The 14,373-nt window shown below is 45.4% G+C and overlaps 1 protein-coding gene across 1 annotated transcript in view; it reads right to left on the minus strand.

Annotated features, from left to right (window-relative positions):
• Positions 1 to 10,180: 10,180 nt before the first annotated feature.
• Positions 10,181 to 14,373, minus strand: part of SDC2 (syndecan 2) — a 10,187-nt gene continuing 5,994 nt past the window's right edge. The window contains exons 3-4 of the mRNA XM_006753184.2: positions 12,405 to 12,540; positions 10,181 to 11,446 (exon numbers count right to left, since the gene is read on the minus strand). Of these exons, the coding sequence (XP_006753247.1) occupies positions 11,283 to 11,446; positions 12,405 to 12,540 (300 nt within the window). The 3' untranslated portion in view covers positions 10,181 to 11,282. The remainder of the gene's footprint in view (positions 11,447 to 12,404; positions 12,541 to 14,373) is intronic.

Genomic DNA, 14,373 nt, shown 5'->3' on the forward strand with positions numbered 1-14,373 from the left:
GCAATAAAGCCCGTTTTGGAGACAATTGTGTAATGTAAACATGGTTTATTATCAGACGAGATAAAATGTGTTGAAATGGAAAAGTGGAGATCGTTGACTAGAAAAGAAAAAAAAAGCAGGTAATAGTGGTATGTGTCATGTGATCTCGTTTTGTGCAAAAAAGAGAAATACAAAGGAAGCTCTAACCTCAGCACGGGTCCTCATGAGTGGCAGGGATGCTTTTTTATTCTCTAAGTTTTGCTTGTCTTTATTTTTTAATATACAGTAATGCACATGCCCTTTGTTTGTAGTAATAGAAGATCATTTTTTAAAGTAAAATTTAAATAACAGAAGTAGGGGAAGGAGCCAATGGGGTCAGTCTTCACGGCCTTGAATCGCACATTTTTATTACCTGGGACATGTTGATGCTACAGAAGACCTTTGGACCAACTCCCAGAAGCCTCCCCTCATCTCTGGCATAAGGCCACTCTGCTACACGTGTCTGAGAGGTGTGCATAGAGGAATCAGTTCACTTTAACACCATATAGAAATGCCTGCTCGCTCACCTGGAAAATGGGGACGAATACCCTGTCTTAGAAGGTTACCAGGAGTATTAACTGAGTTAATATGTTCGTAAAACGTTGAATAAATTATGAAGAGATACCAATAGCACCTCACTTATACAAATACAATATTTGTGATCAACTCTGCTTTGGTTTAATCAAGAGAATAAAAGAAACAGATATAGCCTCCCAGTTCAGATTGGAATTTGGTATTTATTTTAATTCATAACGTACCTTCTGTATGCTAGGAACTATTCTAAGTGCTTTACAAATAATACATTTTTAATCACCATAATAATCCTATGAGGAGGGTAATCCTATTACCTTCCCCATTTTATAGGTGGAGGAAGTGAGCCACAGAGAGGTTAGTTAACTTGTGTAAAGTCACACAGCTAGTAAGAGGCAGGAACAGGATCAAACTAGGACGGGTGGGCAAACTTTTTGACTCGAGGGCCACAATGGGTTCTTAAACTGGACCGGAGGGCTGGAACAAAAGCATGGATGGAGTGTTTGTGTGAACTAATATAAATTCAAAGTAAACATCATTACATAAAAGGGTACAGTCTTTTTTTTTAGTTTTATTCATTTCAAATGGGCCGGATCCGGCCCGCGGGCCATAGTTTGCCCACGGCTGAACTAGGTAGTGCAAGCTCTCAACATCAACTGATACAGTCTCTCTCACCACCACATAACCAAGTACAGGAGAGGACTCCAAGTTATGGACCGGTTACTTTCCAAAAGTTCGCTTTGTAAGCTCATGTTTCAAGTTCCAATCATTTCCCTCCAAAACAATATTGCAAAGTAGGTTTGGTTCCTAGGCCAAGCTATTTACATAGGTCATTAAACTCACAACATCACTGATTCAGAACTATAGTCTCAAGACCAGTATCCCTCTGGGCAGAGGATGGTAAATGGGCTACATCTTCCCATCCAGTTCCAATCAATGACTGTGCTGCACGGATGCTGTCTATAGCAGATTCTGAACTTGGCCTTAGCAGAAGGGTGTATACAGGATCCATTAATGGTGTTTGCCATGATGGAAAGAGGCCCCCAAATCAGGCATTGGCCCTCTCTGTTACAGACCCCTTAAACCCTGACAGTGAGCTGTAAGCTAAGGCTTGTGAACATGTCTCTGAACACTTCTCCATCTTGAGTCCTGAGGGGCTCAGGGAGTCAGGGAAGGGGACAGGGCAAGGGTTCTGAGAACAAAGATAGGAGTAGAACCTGCGCTGCTCCTGGTTTCTGTGACAGTGTGTGTGTGGTGATTGGGTGGGCGGGGCGAGCTGGGCAAGTCAGTGGCGTGGACTCCTCTGATAGGGGGACAACAGCTGTTCAGAAATTATGGGTAACTTGTAAGTTGAGTATCCCTGTGTCAGCAATGCTGGCCAAGCCCCTCCTCAAAGTTGCAAACCCCACGCCAGCAGCATACCGGAGGTAAGGTTTTGACATCTTCTCTCGTGGCATTTCAAGTTGTCAGAAAGGTTAAATGACTCCTGGCAGGTCACAGAGTGGGATTAGAGCAGCCGTCAGGAGCCATACATAAAAGCCATGTCAGACAGAATGAAATGAGTACACATGACCCAGCGCAATGATCCCACAAACCACCAGCTTCCGCGCAGGACTAGTAGAGTCAGGTTTGGGATGGGTGGGTCCTCGCTCATTCTGATGAGGTTTGCAGAGAGACGTTAGAATGCGAACTAGACGCTGCTTGGGGTTTGCAGAGGACTTATTTCCCAAGACAAAGTAGAAAAAATAATTACATCAAGCAAAGAGGGAGTCCCAAGCGAGGCAGTATTGGAGCGAGCACTGGAACCCCGCAGGCCCCCGAAATGGCATGTCAGCTTTCGAAGGCATGTCACAGTTGCTGCAGGAGCACCGCTGGAGGAAAGCCAAGTGGCTTTAGAAGCAGCCCGGTCCCTTAGACAGAGATGACACTGCCAAGAACAAAATAAAAAAGAGCCGTTGCCTAGCGTGGCATCTGGGTCCGGCGGCTGCCAAATCATATCCATTAGCCATGCCAAAGGGATCGGCAGAGAAAGTCCCCGTGAGGGGCCCAGTGGCTCAGCAAGCTGGGACATCGCCTGTGATCTCGGCCAGCAGTGGGTCCCCTGCTCCAGGGCCTGCTGGGATTGCCGGGCAACTGGAAGCGAGTGAGAAGGAAGTTTCAGTTCCTGCCTCCTTGTTCATAAAGTGGGCACTCCACTCATTATGTGAGTGTGTGTGCGTGTGTGTGTGTGTGTGTGTGTGAGAGAGAGAGAGAGAGAGAGAGAGAGAGAGGATTAGAGAGACAGAGACAAGGAGAGACAGAAGGCACTGAAAAGCAATGATAGAATGAATGATAACATTTTTTCCACACTGGCCACAATGACCAGAAGACAGGGTGAACATGATGAAATGAACTAGAAGGAGGGATGGGGAGAAAGAAAAGACTCTGGCCATTTCCTAATCTCTCCTCCAAGGCTGACAGGGACCTGCACAAGGACTGCAACCCGCCTGGAAGGAAGAGCAGGCAGCCTCCTCGGATGGGGGCAAGGGAAGCGAAGCAAACCTCGGGGAGGTGGGCCCAGCCCGGCAGACGCTCTTATCCCAACTGCACAGAGGCCGTGGGCTTCTCTTCCATTCAGATCGTTGCAAGAAAACAGATGGCGGCAGAGGCCTGGGTTTTAAATTTATGAATGGAAATTTGAACAGATGTTAGCAATCAAGATGGCATATAAGAATTTTTTTTCATACCATGTTTACAGCCCAGCCTCCTTCACAGAAATGGGAAAGAGGCTCATAAAAAGGGTAGTTTTTGATCTGCAGGACAGCGTGGATCCAGCACGGGGATTATGTGGCACAATAACGGAAATATTGAAAGAACAAAGGCAGAAAAACTATACGTTCCCTGGGTGAATGCTAAATGTTTATTTAAAAATGATAGCATGTATCCGTAGGAAAACCATTAACCCATCAGAGCACTTTCTGTGTTAAGTAGGTGAAGTTCAAGTCCAAGGTTTTAACAGATATCTGTGAACACCGACTTATTTGAATTCTGCTTAGACTGTTGACATGCCAGAGACTGTTTGGTTTGGTTTGGCGGAAGGTCCCAGGCTCGTGGGGCCTTACTACATTTCAGAGAGGAATTAAGGGGACGGTAAGAGACCTGGTGATGCGTGCATACATCCAGCGCTGACAACTGGGCTACGCGGTCACGGCCGGTGCGGGGTGGCAAGACAAATTCAACCTGATCTGGGACCTCCACACACTTAGAACCGAAGGCAAAAGCAGGTGCACTTAACACAAGGCTGGGACCAGGTATGTGGTGAAGTCTGTAGGCGTGAAGGGAAAGGAGTGAGGTTGATGGGGACTGGACAAGCACAGTGACCCCTGACATCCTAAGAAGGACAGAGTCTAGAGCTTGTGCCCACCTGGGAGATGGGCATATTATAATGTGCTGTCAGTAAACCATTGATTAGGTTTCCACCTGGGTTTCCAGACTTGGTGGCCACCTGGGCACTCCAGAACCTGGTCACCTCTCACCACGCCCACGCGCTGTGATTGTCTCTGTCCTTGAAAACTGCCATAGCCTCTCACCTGCTGTGTTTTTGCCCACACCTACCACCCACATCCACCACCCAGCAATCTATTCTCAACACAATAACAAAGCACTCCCTTTGAGTACGCAGTGGTTCTCTAAGTGGGGTCCCTGGGCCAGCAGCAGCAGCAGAAACCTGGGGACAGTGTTGGAAATGCCAATTCTCAGGCTCTCCCCACCTATAGAATCAGACACTCCGGGGCGGGGCCCGGAAATCTGTGTTTTCAGAAGTGCTCCCGGTGATTCCGATGCTTGCTAAGGTTTAAGGATGAACTTTAAGCAAAGGCCAGGTAATGTCACTCCTTGGTTCAAAATCCTGCAACAGCACTCCGGGGTCATTACAAGGTGGGAGACTGCCCACTACTCTAGTCTCCAGCTCACTTGCCTTTCGGCTACACTCAAGGCCTTGGCACTTGTTGTTTCTTCTACCTGCAAAGCTCTCCAACTCCCCGACCCTCCCCACCCACCATGACTGAATCCCACACCACCTTCAAGCCTTTGCTCAAATGTCACCTTCTCATTGATATATCACATGCTTATTGTCTGTCTCTTCGCACTAGAATATAAGTTCCTTGAGAGCAAGGACGTTGGGTTGGCTCCTGTATTCCCAGAGCCTGGGCCTAGGCCTGGTATACAGTGAGTGCCTGGGGAATGTTTGGGGGGCAATGAGTAAATGAACCTGTATTGAAATTCTACCAGATGCCAGATATCGTGCGAAGTGCATCACCTCACTAAATGTGCATCGCTGAATTCCCACAATCCAATGCAGTATCTTTACCTTACACGTGAAAAAATAAGCCGAGTTAAAAAATAATAAAAAAAAGTAACATAGTAAAAAGAGGAAAGGACTGAAATGGGTTGTAAGAAAAGGAAACTTTCTAGGAGTCCCCAGCTCTGGGTCCGACACGGAGCCAAGTCCGCCTACATTTTGTACCATCTGTATGCTTTTCCTTGTACCTGGTCTGGACAGAGGAAGTCCAACTTTCCTCTGGAATTGGCCTACACAGAGTATCATTAAGGGGGCAAAAGTCCTGCTTACAGTAACCCCAGGACAAGGCTATGAGCAGAAGAACTGCTGTTTTGTTCGCTATTTTCTTATTAAACACAGATAATAGAGATACTTCCTAAATATTCAAGTAGTTCTTCCTCCTGGGCCCAATCACTTAAGATATATAAAAAAGACAGTTCATGCTGTATGTTATTAATGACCTGGCAGAAGTGGATACATTAACATGCTTATTAATTTGCCCAAAAATGAGTGCTCTATGATACATTATGGAGATTTCCCCCCTTTGCACTTAAAATTGTTCTTGCTAAGCATCTGCTAACATGAAAACCCAGTCCTGTGAGCAGAGCTAAGGAGTGAGTCTGGTAATGAAATGGCTCATCGACAAAGACAGACTGCTAGAAAGCAGACCCAGGGCCATCCGCCGTCTCTATCTACTTACCTCTGCAGACCTTCTCCTGTAGTCCCACGGCTTTTAATTCCATCTACATGCTGTTCACCCCTGTGTCATCAGTGGGGGTCCAGGGAGGGAAATGGAACCCATGCCGGCGATGCCTAGAGGGAATTTAGTCCAGGGAATTACTTACAAAGATGCTGGGGAAGCTGGAAGGGCAAACTGGGGAGGGTGAGCGCGCCCAGGGCAGAGAAAAAAAAAAGAGGTTCGGAAAGTGAGGTATACGAGAGTTTAGGAGCCGTGGGAGCTGGGAGCTGGCAGGAGAGTCTGTCCCCTGGGAATCCAAACCACAGAGGAGACCCATTAATGCCAGAGAAGCTGCCCACAGAGGGAGAGGGGAAAGTACTCTGGCCTCTCCCTTCCTCCTGACCTTTAGCCTTTCTTCTACCAGTACTTCCTATTGGCCAAACTTTCCCGCAAGCCACTGGCAAAGAAGCTTGGGAAATGTAGTTCGCATGGGTCATCCCTCTCCCCACTCTAACTTCTATACAGAGAAGAGCAGGTAGGAGAAGGAAATAATTCAGCATTCCAACAGGCCAGGGGTGGACACTACTTCTCAATTAATGCCTCCGGTTCAGACCTCTTCTCTGAGCTCCGGATTCTTTCTTTCAGTTGTTCACCTGTTCACCTGGGTGCCTATAGTCCGAATTTAATTGGCCCAATCAGAACTCCCCCACGTTGCCCCTCTTAAGAGGGGACTCACCAAGCTCAGCCAAAAATATGGGTGTCATCTTTGCTTCCTTTCTTTCCTTACTCCCTACTCCCTCCAACCTTTTAGTAAGACTGTTGCTTCTACCTCCCAAAGCAGTTCCTCCAGTCCTCGCCACCTTTGCTATCACCACCAGAGGCCAAGCCGGCACCATTCTCCCAAAGTAACAATAACGGCTTCCTAACTGGCCATGCTACCCCGCTGTCTCCTTATAAGGCACCTGCCAGTGGTCAGTTCTTGGAGATCAAGTGTAAGGAGTCAGGAGTTTATTCTAAGTGTTATAGGAGCCATTGAAGGGAGTAACATAAAATCATTTATATGGTAAAGATCAGCCTCGCTTCCTTTGTTCCTAACAAAAAATAAGGCAATTACACTCCTCAGCCCATCATCCCACCTGTTGTACCCCTGTCCCTTGTTCCACAGCCACCGGCCTTACATTCCTCCAACATGTCAGGACCCTCCCCTGGTTAGGGCTTCCCACAGCCTAGAATGCTCGTCCTGGTTTTAGCACAACTGGCTCCACATTGTCCAGCTCTCCCCTCTCCCGCCTCAGAGATCCCTTCTGACCAGGCTGTAGTAGTTACAGCTGGTCACACATATCCCATCTCTCTCCTCTGGGCACAGAGTAGGAGGGCACTTCTAGGTACCCGGGAAGGTAGGTGTGGCCACATGAATTGCTTTGGCCCATAAAATGTGGGTGGGAGAGACATGTCACTACTGGGTGGAACCCTTAAGAGCCACTGTGTGCTTCACCATTTTCCCTCCACCACAGTGACGGGCAGCGTTCAGGATAGTGGCTGCTCCATCAGCCTGAGTCCTGGGCAGAGGGTGACGATTATTCAGAGATCTGCCAATGCACGACACGTTGCCTGAGCAAGAAGTCAGCCTTTGCCATTGTAAGTCGCTGAGACTTTAAGACGGTTACTGCAGCGTGCCCAGCCCATCTGGGCTGGCAGCGTCCTCAGTCCCTGGCATTAGCCTGCACCATGGCCATCATGGAAATCACCCCTGACTGATAATTCCCACTGGTTTTATTTATTGCCTTTCTTTCCACTATGTACCCCTCTCAAACCCCATGAGAGCAGGGCTCTATCTACTTAGTGCACTCACCTCCCCCCTCCCAACCCGCAGCTTCTAGAAGAGGGCTCCAGGCAGAGCCAGTAGGCAAATATCTGTTGGTTAAACCTCTGATGCCTCGCACATACGGCATCTGTTGCTTGAATGCTATTTTGCCAAGGCACCTGGAATGAGTTAGTATGCGCTCAGTACATCTGAACACCAGAAGCCTAAAGCTTCACGCTGCCACTTGGGTTACACCCTTCCAGCTAACTCCTAGGTCACCACGTTGCTCCCAAAGCGACCACGATTCCTTGGTCAGAAAAGGCCCTGCTAAATACCACATGCAGCAGAGAAACAAAAAAGGAATGAAAGCTTTGAACCAAAAACATAAGCATGAAGTCACCCAGAGTTAGGTGGGAGGGACAAAATTCATGTTAATACTGTTTTTACCACTAAATGGCAAACAGTTGTTCTATCCTTTTTAAAGTTTTCTATGCCAGCAAAATCTAATTCCCCAGAAATGGCCAAATCTCAAATTTCACTATTGTAATAAAATATTAGCACTAAAAAAAACTCTCGTGTTTACTCAACTGTTTTTATCATCTGGCTTGATTCCTTTTCATGAGAAACCTCCTAGGGCAGGGGAGGGGAACATCTGGCCCACGGGCCACATAAGGCCCAAGAAATCATTTGGTCTGGCCCTGCCAACGCATTAAGGGTGAGGTCATTAAATGTCTGACCAAAGATAGCAGGCTAATTTTTAAGTTGATAATTTTGTATGGCCCATGAATAATGTTATTATATATATCCAACTGGCCCTTGGCAGAAAAAAGGTTCCCCACCCCTGTCCTAGGGCAACGAGAATAAGGGGATTATGTTCTACTTATTTAGCTTAGTCTCCTAAACCCTATAGGAAGAGACTGCATCCTCAATAAGCAGGTGCATTTTGTCTAACTTGCAAAAAAGAAGTGTATCTCAGGCTCTAACTGGTTTGGCTCAGTGGATAGAGCGTCGGCCTGCGGACTGAAGGGTCCCCGGTTCGATTCCGGTCAAGGGCATGTACCTTGGATGTGGGCACATCCCCAGTAGGGGGTGTGCAGGAGGCAGCTGATCAATGTTTCTCTCTCATCGATGTTTCTAGCTCTCTATCCTGAGCCCACCCCATGTCCCCCCATCTGCTGAAAATGGGAGTTTCAATTCTGCAGGTCTCCCGAACACAAGGCCAGTCACACAAAGGAAACCATTGACACGTGGTTAAGAAGACAGGACATTTTCATATTGGCTGTCATACTGAAGAGTGGACCAAACTTTTCCTGAACTCGGTAATCAGCACTCACACTTTCTATAGCGCTATTTATTGCATCTTAAAAGTAAGAAAAGAAACTCAGCAGAAAACACACAGTGGAAGAGAACTGGATGTCTGTGTATACAATGGTTTTTACTTCCAGCATGACAGACTTTATTTTGGCACTTGAACAAATATTTTGCTTTACAGCAGTGACAAAATATTCGCTAGAAATGTTCTCTTCCTGGCATAGATTTTCCCAGCAGTTGTTATTCTACAAACTGACTTCCACTAGGCCCTGTGCTGGGAGAGGTAAGCTCACTAGATCCTTCGCCTTGAACGGAGGGGCACTGTGCAGCTTTAGAAGCTGCTATCACTGCCTTTTAATCCCTCCAGAGCAGACTGATTCTGCAAGTGGCGGACAGGAATTTGAGAATTCGGGCCACTAAGATTTAAGTAAACACTGTTCCAAGTGTTGCTTTACATTTTTTTTTTTTAAAGAAATGAGCCCTGTGGCAATTCCAGGGAATTGTTCTCTAAATGAAGTATTCATATTTATTGAAAGTAAATTCTATGTTGGAAAGGTTACTGTTTCTGCCATCTTCTCCCTATTCTGGCAGCCCACAATGTAAGAGAAAATAAATGGTAAAGTAGAAAAAGGAAATGTTTCCTTAGAAAAAAGTACCCAGGCAGGGGACTCAGACTTCCATCTCCCCCGCAGACATCACTGCTGGCTGCAGTGTCAACCCCAAGCAGCAAAGGCCTCCTTTTCATACACAGCCTCCCGCCCTTCTCTCCTTCCCGATGGCGTAAATGATGGCGTTCCATTTATTAGGGCTTCACTTAGGCTGCAGGAGAGAGTCGGAGCTCAGTTTCGAAGGTGAATTAACCTATCAAACTAAATCTCAGCACTAGCTGGTTTGGCTCAGTGAACAGAGCATCGGCACGTGGACTGAAGGGGTCTGGGCTCCATTCAGGTCAAGGGTACATACCTTGGTGGAAGGTGCAATCCCTCGTCTGGGCGCTTGCAGGAGGCAACCAATCAATGTGTCTCTCTCACATTGATGTTTCTCCCCCACTCCCTTCCAATCTCTCTAAAAAAAAAAAACCAAAAAAAACAAAAAACAAATCAATGGGAAAATATCCTCAAGAAAGGATTAACAAGAAAAATGAAATCTCAGATACCAACGTCAAGAAAGCTCCCTTCAGTTCTTTGGAATTTATAGCCCTAAAAACTGTTTGCAAAAGCAGGCCTCTGTCTCCATATTGCCAGCAGCTATCCTGTAAAGGTTGCAAACTTCAGCTCCCATCCTGGCAGCCTTCTAATATCCACGCCCCAACACACACAGGATGATACCTTCAGATTTCCTCTGGCCCATCGGGAGGTGAATCTAAGAGCCTCGATGAGGAGCTTTCGCGTTGTGACTTAGACGCTGTGGACCACTCAGAAATCAATCCCACATCATCCCTGAGAGCAGACCGTCATTAGCCACGGGGAGATGTACATTTGATCGAAATGTGCAAAATTTATAACAGCGACATTTTCCATTATGAGGCCACATGATTTATTCAGTAGTTTTTATGTTCCCAAATTACAATTTATGTCTATTCATAAGTCTACAAAAAGTTACCATTAGAATTGTCTGTGCTTATAAAATACCAACTTTTTTTTAACTGTTATATATACTCATTAACACCAGTCTGTGACAAGTTACATAGAATCATAGGCACTTCAAAGGCTTAAAAAGACGCTTACAACTTAAATGCATTTTTTAAGAACAAAAACTGATTTTTTCCTCAAACTCCTACTCGTACCTTCAAATTGCAAGAAATTAACAAATACAGTGGCCAAAGGAATCTGCAGCAACTTCTCAAAATACTGTTAGCATCTTTGGGTTTGCTGAGGCTTGTCAGTAACTCACATCAAATCCCCCCCAAAAGAAGATCTGATTCGATAAGACTAAACAGTTTTCTGGTAATAATCCAATTTTACACATTACTCTGCTCTTGCAAATCTGCCTGAAGCTACAGGTAATGAAAAATAAAGTGTAAAATGGATAGTCTGACACTTAAAAAAAATGTATACAAAGTGGAGGTTAAAGTTTACATATTTGAAAATCACATATACACTAAATTACCCTTATCTAAATTATCCAAAGACAAATTGCACCGTAACAGCTACAAAAGGTGTAGAGTTTTGTTTTGTTTTTCACGGGACACAAGGGGAGAGCTGGGGAGAAGAAGGGAACAACAGATAAATTAACAAAGTAAGACCAACTTGGCTAGGTCCATCGGAGACATGCTGACACAAATGAAACAGCGTTCATCTACGAACCACTGAAGAAAAACAATCATTTGCGCATAGAAGTTTACACCGATTCCATGAACATTGAGAATTTCCATAACAATATTTTGCCACTGCTATTCACAGAACACTGCAGATGTTAAGTTTTAACTTTATGTTGTTCTAAAGAAAATACATGTAAAGTTTTAAATACAATGGGGTTTTATCATTAAAGTGCCAGAATGGCTCTTTAATGAAAAAAAAACAAAAACAAAAACAAAAAAACAAAGATCTTCATTATTCTATGCAAAAGCTTTATTTTTTAAAGTTCAGTGATCTCATAAATAGAGACACTCAGTGGGAGTTTCACGCATAAAACTCCTTAGTAGGTGCCTTCTGGTAAGCCGCGCTGGATGGTTTGCGTTCTCCTAGGTCGTAACTGCCCTCATCCTTCTTTCTCATGCGATACACCAACAGCAGGATCAGGAAAATGGCAAAGAGGAAGCCAATCACTCCGCCAGCAATGACGGCTGAAACACACCAAAGGGGAGACTGCTTTCAGAAGAGATTCGGGGGCTGCAGAAGCAGCTTTGTCAAGCCCCACCTATTTCACAACACTTTCATAAAAGGCTTAAGTGGAGGGGGGAAAAAAACCCAAATGTTAAAACCTGGATTCAACGAAGCAACCGGGCAATTGTGCAAATCTGACATTCCTCAGGAAGGTACCAAACTGTCTTTGATTTGTATTAATAATATCACCCAAAAGCCTCATTAAAGAAAAATCTAGCTGTGAGGCTCAACTAATAAGATTCTTTAGCCTTTTCAAGTTCTCACATTTCACAGTCTCATCTGCGAACTGCTTTTCCAATGAAAACAAAACATGACAGGATTTACTTAAGTTTTGTAAGAGTAGGGAAAAAAAAGCTGGCAAATTTTTTTTTTCTAGACTTGAATCTGGGGCTATCCTTTCAAGGATATCGTGTTCTTAAATCTTGCCAGTCGTCCCCTTTAAAATCAAATGTTCACACTTTCATCAGATACGTCACAATGAGAGAGAGCAACATCCGCCATGCCTTGGGTGTTACTCGTGTCAACTGCCTGCTCCAGGAAGAAACGTCGGTTCTCTTTCATTTACGTTGAGAATGACCTGGAGCAAGACTGACTGGATCTTCACATCCTGCCCTCCCCCACGCCCAGTTGTTCTGACCAATTCAGACCTTAACTTTCCTCTTCTGCCCCCACCCGCAGCTCCCGACAACAGCCGGCCTAGGGCGAGCCTGAGGGAGTGGACAGAAAGTAAGGACATTTGCCTAACTCTTGCCTCTCATTCTGGAATGAGACCAGCTCCCTTCCCCATCCCCCACCCCCTCCAGGCTGCTTTCCATAGAAAGGTGACATTCAGCAAACTTTGCCTTCACCCCTGAACCTCACTTAGACAGAGAGGCCCATTTAAGGACCCTCTCCCCTGCCCCCTGCCAGGCGACTCACCTGCCAGGACTTCTGTTCTTTTAAACAGATTGTCTGGGTGCTTCTCGGTGTACACATTTGTGTCCTCTTCCTCTGGGTCCCTTTTCCTTGCTGAGTCAGGGTGGTGAACTTCCTCCTTATCAATTTCTTCAGGTGACTGGTATGGGAAAAGGGAAAGATCGTAAAGAATTTTTAATGTGTTAAGAAGAAGAGTACGTAACCCTAACCGGTTTGGCTCAGTGGATAGAGCGTCGGCCTGTGGACTGAAGGGTCCCAGATTCGATTCCGGTCAAGGGCATGTACCTTGGTTTCCGGCACAACCCTAGTAGGGGGTGTGCAGGAGACAACTGATCGATGTTTCTCTCTCATCGATGTTTCTAACTCTCTATCCCTCTCCCTTCCTCTCTGTAAAAAATCAATATATTTTTTAAAAAAAGAGTAAGTATATTTCAAAGTTGCTTTTTTTTCCTTCAAACAATGAGTTTAGGAAATAATTGGGATAATCACTTTGTGTGATGTTTTTACCAAATGAGTGAGTTCTACGGTTTTTTGTTCGTTTGTTTTTTTTTTAAAATATATTTTATTGATTTTTTACAGAGAGGACGGGAGAGAGATAGAGAGTTAGAAACATCGATGAGAGAGAAACATCGATCAGCTGCCTCCTGCACATCTCCCACTGGGGATGTACCCGCAACCCAGGTACATGCCCTTGACCGGAATCGAACCTGGGACCCTTCAGTCCACAGGCCGACGCTCTATCCACTGAGCCAAACCGGTTTCGGCTGTTCGTTTGTTTTTAAGTTCTTTATTGTTAAAAAGTATTCCATGATCTCCTTTTTTCCCCCATTCTCTCCCAGCCGGCTCCCTCCCCCCCAGCACAGGCCCTTACCCCCTACTGTCTGTGCCTATCGGTTATGCTCATATGCATGCATACAAGTCCTTTAGTTGATCTCTTACCACCACCCTCCCAGGTCTTCCCTCTGTGATTTTGACGGGTCTGTTCGATGTTTCTCTGTCTCTGAATCTGTTTTTGTTCATCGGTTTATGTTGTTCATTTTATTCTATAAATGAGTGAGATCATGTGATACTTATTTTTCTGGCTTATTTCACTTAGCATAATGCTCTCCAGGTCCATTCATGCTGTTGCAAATGGCAAAAGTTCTTTCTGTTTTTACAGCAGCATAGTATTCCATTGTGTAGATGTACCACAGTTTTTAATTCACTCACTACTGATGGGCAGTTTCCAAGTCTTAGCTATTGTAAATTGTGCTGCTATGAACATAGGGGTGCATATATTCTTTCTGACTGGTATTTCTGATTTCTTGGGGTACATTCCTAGAAGTGGCATTACTGGGTCAAATGGGAGTTCCATTTTTAAAATTTTGAGGAAACTCCATACTGTTCTCCACAGTGGCTGCACCAGTCTGCATTCCCACCAGCAGTGCACAAGGGCTCCTTTTTCTCTGCATCCTCGCCAGCACTTGTTGTTTGTTGATTTGTTGAGGATGCCTATTTGGACAGGTATAGACGATACCTCATTGTCCTTTTGATCTGCATCTCTTGGATGATTAGTGACTTTGGGCATTTTTTCATATGCCTCTTAGCCTTCTGTATGTCCACTTTTGAAAGTGTCTTTGCCCATTTTTTGATTGGATTGTTTATCTAGTTCATGGGGTTTTTTTAATAACAGAAAATCACGTGTATTGGCAAGATAGAGTGTTCATAACAATCCTGACGACATGGTTAGGTTGTTTTAGTTGACGTTGCAAAAGATCTCTACTTTCTCACACTCCTCTGACCTCAGGCCATCCTTCCCTGCTGGCTGTTCAGTCCAGGGCACTGGAGCCATTCTTGCTCCATCCATTGGCCACACCGGGCACTGCGACAGCTTCCTTTCAGGCATTGTCTCCAGCTGCTCTCCTAGGGTTCTTCCTGATCCCTCTCTGTGGGGAGTACCGCCCCCCACAGGCTTGCTCTATAACCCTCACCT

The sequence above is a fragment of the Myotis davidii genome, unplaced genomic scaffold (assembly GCF_000327345.1).
Source record: "Myotis davidii unplaced genomic scaffold, ASM32734v1 scaffold390, whole genome shotgun sequence".
NCBI classification, from domain to species: Eukaryota; Metazoa; Chordata; class Mammalia; order Chiroptera; family Vespertilionidae; genus Myotis; species Myotis davidii.